This window comes from Lucilia cuprina, chromosome 4 (assembly GCF_022045245.1).
Source record: "Lucilia cuprina isolate Lc7/37 chromosome 4, ASM2204524v1, whole genome shotgun sequence".
NCBI lineage: Eukaryota > Metazoa > Arthropoda > Insecta > Diptera > Calliphoridae > Lucilia > Lucilia cuprina.
The window spans coordinates 67,405,800-67,418,687 of record NC_060952.1 but is presented as its reverse complement, the minus strand read 5'-3'; the positions used below and the strand labels follow the sequence as shown (position 1 = coordinate 67,418,687).

General features: G+C 28.8%; 1 protein-coding gene across 3 annotated transcripts in view; it reads left to right on the top strand.

Annotated features, from left to right (window-relative positions):
- Window positions 1–12,888, top strand: part of LOC111687167 (tetratricopeptide repeat protein 21B-like) — an 89,750-nt gene that overhangs the window by 37,860 nt on the left and 39,002 nt on the right. For all 3 annotated transcript variants that reach the window (XM_046950756.1, XM_046950757.1, XM_046950758.1), the window contains one exon: window positions 3,472–3,724. In XM_046950756.1, coding sequence (XP_046806712.1) covers window positions 3,472–3,724 — 253 coding nt within the window. The remainder of the gene's footprint in view (window positions 1–3,471; window positions 3,725–12,888) is intronic.

The window sequence follows — 12,888 nt, the reverse complement described above, 5'->3', positions numbered from 1 at the left end:
TTGTGATTAAAGTAAAATTGTGTCATTAGGGTATATTTTTGTGATTTTAGTCTTTAAACGTTTAAACATCAAAATAAATTATAAACACATTCAAATTTATAAAAATTTTTTGTTTAATAAAAAATTTCTTTGATTTATTTGTCAGCTGTTTGGAAATTTTCCCCAACCAATTCGCCTTTAAGTGCAGGCACAATGTCAAACTACAAATAAAAAAATTATTACCAATTCGCTCGCATCGGCTCTAATCAGTTTCTTAGTCTGTCCATATAAAAAATAACTTGGCCCTGCAGCAGGCGCTTATTCACAAAATATAAAAACTGAGGAAAAATTAAAATAATCAAAAAGTGGATAATTTACATATAAATATTTAATGTTTAGATTATTTGCGGTATTTTTCCTCGAAGTGTTGTTGTTGTAACAGCTTAAATTTTAAGGGTTAGGGTTAGTTCATAAATCCATCGAGCTAAGTGAAGTAGGGTGGGCTGGACAGTTTAATATGTGGTGGGTATCCTGGGTACCCAAACTCATTCTGGGCATATATTAGGGATGGCACGGTTCATGCGGGATTAGTAGGCGTTTTTTTCCGCGGCCGGTTCTTCTTTATCTCTGCTATAGACGGTAGGCGACCTCATGCGTCTCTATGAATTTCGTTCGAAGCTGCTGTATACGAACTCCGATCCAAGGGATCCTGCACATATCTTCGTATGTTCTCCTCGGACATGCCCCAGAGGAGCATCCAACTGTGTGATGTAGTTGGGATGACACCTCTTGTAACACCCCAGGAGGAACTGTTTAGTTAGCATAAAATTATGTTCATTGACTGGGTGGACATTTGTTTCCTTGTATAGGTGGTGCCCCGAGGTTATTTGTAGTGGAGAGGGCGGAGGTGTGGCGTATGATGACGATGATGTCATTATAATGTGAATATTGTGTAGTTGTTGCTGGGGTTGACAGCCCTTGGACGATAATATCGGGTCATATCAGTACGTAGAACCGGCTGTGAAAGAATGTCCTCTAAGGGCGGGTTTCTTACTTCTCAGTTAAACTAGGCTTAACTTGCAGTTAGATTAAACTCGGAACAAATTTAGGCGGACTTTAACCGATGATTGTGTTTTTTAGTTTTAGATTTAAGCTCATTTAACTTTGTTAGTATTGCCAAGTTTTCACTCAAAAACATAAACAATGAACATCTGTTTTTTGCAAACAATACTTTTGTAAAATGAAAAATTTTGGAAAAATGTTCAATAAACATTTAAAACAATAATAAATAAAACAAAACAATTCTGAAAAATGCAATTTACTTAAAATATTAAGTTTTTGTTCTTCTGAAATCATTGTTTTATTGTTTTTGTTAATTGTGCTTTCTCACTTATAACTTGAGTTTAATTGGCCAAATACACTCAGTTAAACTAAGATAATAAGTAACTTTACTGATAACTGAAAAACATGAAACATATATTAAACCAGGTTTAACCAAAGAATGAAGATTATCTTTAGCAGAAAAACACGCCCGAAGTGTAAATGCTAATGATTTACTACCATTAGTTTACATCTTTGATGAAAAACTATAATAAAACTTCATTTGCCTCCATATACAGTTGGTGACAAAATAATTGAAACTTTCTAAATTTTCACAAATGGACTCAAAACCCAAAACTTTAATGAAAAGATTAATTTTTTTAGAATTTCATTTGTATATATCATTATATACCCAAATTAATAACATTTCATGAATATAATTAATTTAAATAAAAAAATAAAACAAGATTAAAGTATTTGGTTTTTTGTTACTGATAACTCAGAATATAGTTCAGTATATTTTACTTTATATTGCTGAGGAGATGTATTGAAACAATAATTGGATAAAAAATTCATTTCAAAATTTAGCTATTCCCTTATAATTGCATCCTAAAAATCGTCCTTCTAATTAGACCTAAAAAACAATTTTTGAGAAACATGAAATTAAGTATGTAGAGCCCGGAGTAGACGAGAACAAATCAATAGGGATTTTTTGTACTTTTTAGTTCTGCAAAAGGTACTTTTTCAATGATCTACAATTTTGAACCTATAAATATGAAATTAAGTATTTAGAGTCTAAATTAAAAGAGATTCCATAAAAGGGAACTTTTGGGTACTCTTTCGTTTTTTAAAGGTACTCTTTTGAATTTCCCATAATATTAAATCTAAAAACGTGAAATTAGGCATGTTGAGCCCGAAGTAAGTTGTGTAAAAGAAGACTTTTTGGTATTGACTGTTTTTTTAACACACCGTGACTGTTTTTTTAACACACCGATTCTTTCTAAAACTAAGAGGTTTTCCCGCAGGTTGACTACAAATAAGGTCAGTCTTATTATACCCTACACCACTTTAGTGGCACGTATATATTGGGTTTGTGCTGATGTTAGTAACGCACAATAATATTGGTTCTATACCCACCTTAAAGTATACCAATCGGCTTAGAATCATTTATTAAACAATAAATGGCATATGTATATCTGAGACAAGGTGCAATTCAACTTAAATGCTTTATTATGAAAACTAAATTACATTTTATTCGTATAGGGTATTATATGATCGGCCTCACCCGACAATAACTTCTTACTTGTTTTCCATGTGATTAACAATTGGAGTACTTATTTCGAACTTTTTATTAATAACTATCCTAGAGGAGTGTATTTTTGGAATTATCCTGTATTAGAGCTTTTACCAATATGTTGACTCTTTACTGAATCTTTCTTATAACATTTTTTAATATTTTTGGAAGTGTTGATTTATTCATTAAATATTAATCGTAGATCAATTAGTATTAGGTAAAATATTTAAAGATGTTTTAAAATTCTTAGTTTGCTTTTTAAATTGGAAATCTAGCCATTTAAGTTAATGACATAAAAAATTAAATAATAAAATAATATAGTAATAAAATAATATAATAATAAAATAATAATAAAAATACAAAAATATTAAAAAGGAAGAATACCTTGAAATAACAGTAAATGTTTTTTTTTTTTGTTAATTTTGATAAATACATGTATATTAATAAAAATTAATAATAATTATTAATAATATATCAATAATAAGTTTAGAATTTCAACCGTGTCTGAAATATTTGAAAAAGTTTTCATTGTTTTGTCAACCACTGTATGTACTTAGAAATAAGTAGTTTTTTCTCACTCGTCATTTAAAAATCTTATAGAGCACTTTTTGTTGTGCATATCAGCTAAATGTAAATTATCAAATAAAGGAAGACTATTCTTCTCCTTTTTATTAAACTAATAATTGTGTTTTATTCATTTTTTAGTTTTTTTACAAAATTTTACGGATTGACGCCGAATCACCATTCTTCTGTTAATTTTCTAGTTTCTTTATAGTTTTTAAAGCATATTATTGATAAAAACCATAATAATAAATCATTTATTTGTTTTGTTTTTTTTTTTCATTACAAAATTGAATTAATTTTATTTCATTTTTCAGAGCCAGATTTAGCTGTTGAGGCATATCAAAAGGCATTAGAGTTAAATCCACATGATTCCCATTTAGCTAGTAAATTGGGTCGAGCCTACGTTAAAACACATCAATATGTGAAAGCTATACAATTTTATCAAGAGGCACTAAAAAACCAAAATCATGAATGTTTAAACCTAAATTTAGCCGAACTTTTTCTAAAGTTAAGACAGTTTAAAAGCGCTGAAGAAGTTTTAACAAAAAATGAAGATCAAAAACAAATGTATGTAAATATTTTTTACTTATTATTTACAAAGTTTTAAAAACTTATATAAAATCGACCCCTTTTAATGTGTAACCACTGCGATTTACTTATAAAATTCTTATTTAATGAAATATTTGTTCAATTCACAATCAAGTTGTATATTGTAATTACTAAAGTGTAGTAACAGTGATTGTGAACAGATCTTTGCAGCAAGTCATAAGTTTATGTTCGCAATGAAAAAAAAAATCAAAACAAATACACATAACAATGTCAAAAGATAAAAAATCAAAAAATATTAAATTAATTAAAAATGCGAAATAAACCAAATTAATTTCTTTGAATTTTCAAATCTTTATTTTCTTTATTCCACATTTTAAACTAATAAATAAACTTTTTTTAATAAAATTTTAGTTTTTTTGTATTTGTAAACAGCTGTTTGTTTTTGATTTCAGTGTTACCACTTTATCGTTTTTTATGCTAAAATCGTTTGAATTTTTGTTTATATGTTGAAATAAACAATTGACAACACTAAAATTCTCTCACAACATTCGAAAAACATATGAAAAATTGTCGTATGAGTTGTATAGAACTTTTGCATAGAAAATACCAACAACATTGTTATGACTATTGTAGCAGCTGCTGACATACAACGCTACAACATCGATTGTGAATTGAACAATTGTACAATTAACTGAAACAAATTAGAATTTTACACCTATCAAAAATGTTATCTGAAGTAAAAGTTATTAATAAATTAAATATCTCGTAATATACAGTGGTGGAAAAAATTATAAAAACAAATTTTTCTCAAAAACTACCTGATAGAATTTGATGATTAGTATCTCAAATCAAAGGTATATGATTATATTTAAAAGATTTTCTTGCTCCGTCGTATTTTAAAAATTTTGTTTTGGAAAAAATAATAGAAACGATTCATAGTATTAAATAGGTCATACCTAAGATTTCAATTTTATAATTAAAAAAAATTTAATTATAAATGAAGTTCTTAATATAAAAATATACTTTTTACTTTGCTTTTTTAACGTTTGATTTACGTTATGGTTCCTGACAGCTGATTCAGTGGTTCCACATTCATTATTTCTTAAATAAACTAAACAGATAATGATAAAAATAGTTTACATTATTGAATTTTATACAAAATTAGTTCTTGAGAAGATTCTCAGTCAAAAATATTTAAGATCCACTCATAGATTATAGTTATCCAACGAATTTTGGCTCAAATTTCCCTTTTTTTTAATTTGTTGCAATTTAAAGCGCTCCAGCAGGTTTTTTGTACCAACAGGAAGACTAATTAAAAAAAGTTAAATTTAACACAAAATTTAAAAAAATTAAATTTATTTTAAATTCGTCTTTTTTACGTTTTCTAAGAAGCGTTGTTTTTGTCATTTTAATATTATAGGGCACATTTTGACTAAACAAACTTTTAATTACCAAATGACAACCTAGTTAAAAATTAAGATGAATTTTAAAAATGTTTTAATATTTAATAATAATTTTGCTCGAAATTTGTGCCAAAATAAGTGGATTACTATAATCTTTAAAACTAATTTTGTATTAAATTCAACAATGTAAAGTAATTTTTTCATTATCTGTTTATTTTAATTTATTTATTTATTTATTTAAAAAATGTTGAATATGGAACCTCTGAATTTTTATCAAAAAAAAAAAGGCAAAAAGTATAATTTTATGTTAATAACTTCATCTATATTTAAAATTTCCAAATTTAAATACTAAAATTTCGTGTATGACATCTTGCGTTATTACACCTATGCAATACTATGAATAGTTTCTATTATTTTTTTTCAATACCCAATTTTTTGAATACCAATAAAATACGACGAAGAAAATTCATCAACCCCCTCATTTTATAAAACGATACTTTCGTTAACGTTAAAAATTTGTATGTAAAATACTGGGAAATTTTTGAAAATTTTAATTTTTTTCATACAAATTTTTTTTTGAACTTTTGTCGTTTTGTTTTATAAAATGAGGCCCTAAATATATATGTAGATCATATGAAAAAGAGTTAAATACCTTTCTTTTGATATATTAATCAAATTCAAGATTTTTTGAAAAAAAATTGGGTTTTACCACAAAATAATGTCGTTTCTGTTATTTTTTTCACCACTTAGACCTGGTTCACACTGGGAAACTTTTTTTTGGAAACTTTTGATTTTTGTGTGTGAGAAAAAGAGAAAGAAATATCAACCATCTCTTTCTCTCACACATAAAATCAAAAGTTTCTGAACAATAGTTTCCCAGTGTGAACCAGGTCTTATGTACATACAGTGTCTCTCATAAGTATTCGAATTTAGGTAAACCATGAAAAGAAACCAAATTTAATAATATATTTTGTGTGCAAAAAAATAAATTAATTTGTTATATTGTCTAGACAGTCCTTAGGTTTGATATCACGCTTTTTAAAACTTGAAAAATTTACATTTACTTAAATTAAATTAGTTTTTTTTAAGTCCATAAAATTGCCTCACAAAAGTATACGAATATTTCCTGTATTTCATATTTGATCGTATTATACGAAACACAAATTTTAGAATCGAATGGTTTTTATGCTTTAAATTGTTTTAAGGGTTACTATCAACCGAAATGATATATTTTTGACCTTTGTGGTCCACAATTTTTGGGGATTTGTACCCTTTTTTATGTAATATATAATTAAAATGGCGATTTTTGGCAAAATTTGTGGTATTTTCTCTTTTTTTCCAGAGATAAAAGCAAAATTTGATATTGGGATTTAAAAGACCCCTTAGAGTATCTAAAAATAGCATTTTTTGTTACAAGAATCTGTATTTAAAATATCCAAGATATATTATTGATATCATTATTCTGTCGCTAATTCAATATATTGGAACTTAAGTCCACTTTCATAATACAAGGGCCAACAATTTTCGGGGAAAGTTTTCTTGTATACATTCTTTTAAATATCAGTTTTTATATATTTTAAGTTTTCAATGTTTTGTGGAAGTGTACAACTCCAAAACATGCCTCGAAGAAACACCATTCAAAATGGTAGTATAATTATTTTTATATACCAATGACGTCCAGGCTGCATGCCACTATACCATTATGGTCTAACTCAAAAATATCGATATCAGTTTAAATATTGATTACTATGATCAAAATAAACCCAAAATTTTAGACTTACATTGTTATTGTAATGGGCAACATAAGCGTGAAAGTTTCGAATAGTAAGAACTGAAATCTACTCTATAGGATGGCGTTTTGTAAAGGCATGTTTTGGAATTGTATACCGATATAATATATTGAAAATTTAAGATATATTAGTGCTAATATGTACATGAATTTATACTAGCCAACTTTGTCGGAAAATATAGACCCTAGTGGTACGAAAAGGGACTTAAGATCCATACAATTGAATTAGTAACTGAAGAACGACACCAAAAATACTTCCTGGAACTTTTAAGTACAGATCCTTATAACAAAAATTATTATTTTATATACATCAAGGGGTGTATTAAATCCTCATATTAAAGTTTGGTTTTATTTCTAAAAAAAAAGAAAAAAAATTGCAAATATGGTGAAAAATCGGCATTTTTATGATATTACATGAAAAAATGGCACAAAAGCTCCAAAAAATTTGGAACTAATTGGCCAAAAATATACAATTTCGGTTGATAGTAACCCCTTAACATATTTTTAAGCAATAAACCATTCGTTTATAATTTTTGTGTTTCATAAAATATGGTGATATATGAAATACAGGAAAAATTCGAATACTTTTGTGAGGCAATTTTATGGACTTTTTTTTAAAAAAAGTTAAATCAATTGAGTTTATAATTTTTGTGTTTCATAAAATATGGTGATATATGAAATACAGGAAAAATTCGAATACTTTTGTGAGGCAATTTTATGAACTTTTTTTAAAAAAAGTTAAATCAATTGAGGTAAATGTAATTTTTTCAAATTTTAAAGAGTGTGATATTACACCTTAGGACTATCTGGACAATATAACAAATTTAATTATTCATTTCATACACAAAAATATTATTAAATTATGTGTCTTTTCAAAGTACAACAAAATTCGAATACTTATGTGAGACACTGTACATATATGGCCTGTTTGGAAATGCTACACTCCGCTACATCTGATGAGCATTTGTACGTTTGAACGACATTAAATTATTCAATAAACTAATTTAAAATAAATATAAAATCCAGAAAATAAAACAATTTAATTAAAATTTAAATACTTACTCATTTAATGCATAAGCCATTTTTTGATTCGTGTTTGTTTGCACATCAAATATTACAGTGATGCATTTTAGAACACAATGCATTTACTAGAGTATTCAAACGATTAATCGTCGATCGGTTAATTGATTAATTTTTTACAATTAATCGTTCGAATAAATGGAAATTGTCAAATTTCAAATAAGGAATAAACCGAATAATTTCTATCAATTAACCGATTAAGAAAAACTCACTATTTAGCAGTAAAATTATCTACATAATTGAATATTTTTATTATAAATTTTCTTCTTTTCTTAATTTCTTAATAATTTTTCTAAAATAAAGAAAATTTACTTGATGATTTTTGAAAAGAAATCATGGAAATAATTATATAGCCTATATTTCTACAACAAGTTTTTTGTGAACATTGTTGTGTTCTCAAGTATTTCCAATAAGTTCTTCAGCAACAGTTATAGCTGAACTAGTGTTTAGGGGCACGTATGAATTCTAGAACTCGTTGAAAATCTTAAAAACAGTAATTTCTTTATATAGAAAAGCATTTTTTTTTTTGTAGTAAATGTATTATTTCGAATAAAATATTATGAGAATTGAAAAATCAACAAATACAAATATTACTAATATAAAAATACAATCAATATACAAAGTATTATACATAACATAACAATTTTATTTAACACTTTCCCTTGTTATGTGATGTTGGAGATTTCTAAACCGATTTGATTACAAAGCATCTTCAATCTTGTAGGTTGTAAGGGATTTGCCATCAAATCCGCTAATTGATCTTGAGTAGAAATTTGTTGAATTTCAAGTTCTCTTTCACTGACTTTTTCACGAACAAAGAAGTGCTTCAAACCAGCGTTGCGCGTTCATATTGTTCTAATTACGAAGATTTTTAGCAATTCACACGTACATAACCCGATCGTAAATAAAACTCATTGCAAGAGCGTAAAAAATACAGAAATTGCAAACAAAATATGTAAAAACAACAACATCACTTTCAAACAAAAGAGTAACTTGCAAAAAACTCATACACTCCAAAAACTTTTCAGGAATGCATAATAGTAAAAATACATAAAAACGATATTTTTAATACTTTTTTAAAACATTTTATATTAAAAAATCTAATTTTTGTGAAGAAATTAACATTTTTCTTTTCTTTAGATATGTTTTATCTGTAAAATTTACATTTTACTTGTTATAAAACTTGATCATAACAAGCGTAATTAGGAAATATTTTTTCTAAGTGTTTTTTTTTGCATTTTCTCACCACTACAATAACAGTTTCTCTTTCTGCGCTTGGCTGCTTCAAACTAATATGTTTTGTTCGTCTATGATATTGTGGATTTTGGGCCAATCGTACAGCAGCAGAATTATCAACGTAAAGTAAAGGAATGTCATTCAAACCAATTAAATCTGCATATAAGCGCCTTATCCAAATAACTTCTTTTGTTGCTTCTGAGGCTGCTACTATTTCGGCTTCCGTTGTGGATGTAGCAACCATAGTTTGCCTTTGGCTTAACCATGAAATAACTCCTCCAGCAAATTTCACAATAACACCTGTTGTGGACCTTCCTGTTTTTAAACATCCACCAAATCCTGCATCACTGTAGGATTTAAGTTCTTGGTCTGACTTGTTTTTATAAAAAATTCCGTACTTTACTGTTCCAGATATGTAGCGAAGATCTCTTTTGACACGGATAACATCATCATTGGAAGGATTTTCTAACGTTCTAGACAGGTACCCAACTCCATAGGCTAAATCAGGTCTTGTTCCCAACATTAAATACATGATGGCTCCTACGGCTTGTCTATATGAAAATTGAGAACCCTTCATGTTTTCTTTCCCTGGTTCGAAACTTTCACCTTTTAACATTGGCGAGGAAACCGATCTGCTTTCTGAAAATCTGAATCTTTCTAAGACCTTCTTTGCGTACGCCTCTTGCAATTATCATCTCTTTTTATTTCCAATCCTAGAAAATAGCTTGCATCTTTGGTAGTTATTTTGAATTCTCTTCTTAATTCTGTTAAAAACACTTCCAACTCTTTGGGATCTGTAGCAGCTACTAGGCCATCATCTACATATAGGGCAAGTATTAACTTCTTACCACTTTTATCTCTCTTTTATAAGTATGGATCCGCTTCACTGGCTTAAAACCAAGCTCCAATAAATACTTCCCAAATCTTCGGTTCCAGCATCGTGGGGCTTGCTTCAATCCATATAAACTTCTTTTAAGTTTGCATACCTTCTTAGTACCATTATCAAAACCTTCGGGCTGTTTCATACAAATAATTTCCTCAAGATGACCATAAAAAAACGCTGTTGAAACATCAAATTGAGATATATGCATGTTTTGACTAGCAGCTACACTTAGAATAGCTCTAATTGTTCCCAATTTGGCTACAGGGCTAAATGTTTCATTGTAATCTACACCTTTACGCTGTTTAAAGCCTTTTATTACCAATATTGCTTTATATTTGTCTATACTTCCATCAGGATTAGTTTTCACTTTAAATACCCACATTGATGGCAGAGCTTTGGAATCTTTTGGGAGATCAGCCAAAGATTTTGGTTTTTCTTTAACGAATTCATTTCGGAATTCATGGCTTTCATCCATTCTTTCTTTTCTGCGGTATTAATTGCATCGCCAAATGTAACCGGAGTTTCAATTGTATGAAAGAAATTGCAAAGGAGCAAATGTGAAAAATGATGAAGCTTTAGTGGTGAATAATTTTAAAAAGAAGTCATCATCAGCAAGTAACAAACAGAATAAGAAATCTGATGTCTGTAATTATTGCAACAAGAAAGGCCATTAGGTACGTGATTGCAGAAAATGGATCAACAATGGTAAGCTAGTAAAAGAAAAGATTAGTGAAGTAAAATGTACATCTCACCGAATACTACCATTAATTTGTGACGAAATAAACGCAATTAATGAAGATTTTTCAAATGATTGGTGGATTGATAATGGTGCAACCCGCCATGTTACGAATAATAGAAGTTTATTTAAAACCTTTGAAAAATTTAATAACTCGTGCAAAATTAACGCTGCCGGTAAAGAAATTTTGGATGTCCTTGGGAAGGGAACTATAGAGATCAAATCAAAAGTAAACAACAAGGTACTCATATTTGATCTGCCAGATGTTTGGTATGTTCCAAACATATCCAGGAACTTGTTCTCCGTATTGTCTACCCAAGATAAAATAAATAACAGTGAATTTAAGTCGACTGCTACTGTCTGTAAACTTTTATCAAACAATGAAGTTTTGTTAGTTGGACATCGAGAAAAAGGAGGTTCCCTATACAAAGCAGATATCGAACCAGTCATCCCATGAACAATAAATGAAGTTAACTCTACAGAAGCTGATAATACCTTGCAATTATATCATGAGCGGTGGGGACATCAAGATAAACGACATGTTCAACAAAAACTCAAGACAGAACTTGGTATTAATGCTAAGTTAGACAACAAGTTATGCGAATCCTGCATATATGGAAAGTCTCATCGGCAACTATTTGGAACTAGAGAGAAGGCTAGTAGTCCAGGCGAGTTAATGTCATCCGATGTATGTGGTCCATTTCCAGTATATTTTAGTAAAAAGAAATATTTAGTTATATTTAAACATTCATATACTAAATACTGTTTTGGCTACTTACTAAAAGAAAAATCTGAAATTAAAGATACACTGAAAGAAGTTTTAACTCTTGCAAAGAACCAAGAAAATCCAATTAAAGAATTTTTGAGCGATAATGGAGGTGATTTTGATAATTATGAAATACGTAAAATTTTAAAAGAATATGGAGTGACACAGAGGTTGACAGCTCCTTATACACCACAACAAAAAAAATAGAACAGTGATTGAAATGGCTCGAACGTTTAAGTATTCAAATAAGAGCGTTAAATTTCCTGAAGCCATTTGGGCTGAATTAGTTCGCACAGCCATATACATACTAAATCGAACTCGAAAGACTTCTGTTGAAGGTAAGAGCCCACATGAGCTATGGTTTAGAAGAAAGCCTAGAATAAATCATTTAAGAATAATTGAAGTGAATGCTATGCCCATGTTCCTAGTCAGAAGAGAAAGAAAATGGATCCAAAAGCAACCAAAGGCTACTTAATTGGATATGACACAGAAGAACGTTACCGAATTTATGTAAAAGAAAATCACAGTATATTATTATCAAGAGATGTTAAGTTTAGTGAAGAACTAATAAATTGTGATGATTTTCAAGATGCTAGTGAGAATATTTCGGAAGACAATAAAAATTTAAAAATTAAGAAAAGCCAATTGAGGAAGTGGATCTAAGCAAGCCAAGCACTTCTCAGGACAGTCAGTATGCTGTAAGCGAATCCCAACCTAGTCACCAGGAAGATAATTCAGCTACTGGAAAAAACGAATTTTATGAAGAGTGTATAGAAGACGGTTATTCAGACTCAGATGTAAGTGATTTCCACGGTTCCGAGGTAAATAAGCGTAAGAGATCATTTACTAATGACGATGAGGAACCGATGAGTAAACGACTTAGAGATCGCACCTTATTACATAATTTATTTCACATAAACAGGAATGGGTTATAATATTTGAGAAGAACTAAACATAGTATTGAAGTGAAAGACGTGAAAATCATAATTTTGTTTATAAACCGTGCAAAAGTTATTTTCAAACATGAAAAATCTATGCGTACTGGAAACTGTGCACCATTAGTATTAATTCTGTGTACTCAGTTTTTCATAATCGGCTCTTTAAAGGACTTTAAAGCTTAAAATTTATAATAAAAAGTTGGCAGAAATATTAATTTCAAATGAAGGTGAGTTTCTCTGTTTCGAAATAATGTAATTTTTTTCAAATTATCAAGAAAGAATTGGAAATCTTAAAAAAAATTGTCACAAAAAAGTAGTTAAAAGTTTTTGTGTTAAGTGAGACAGGTGTAT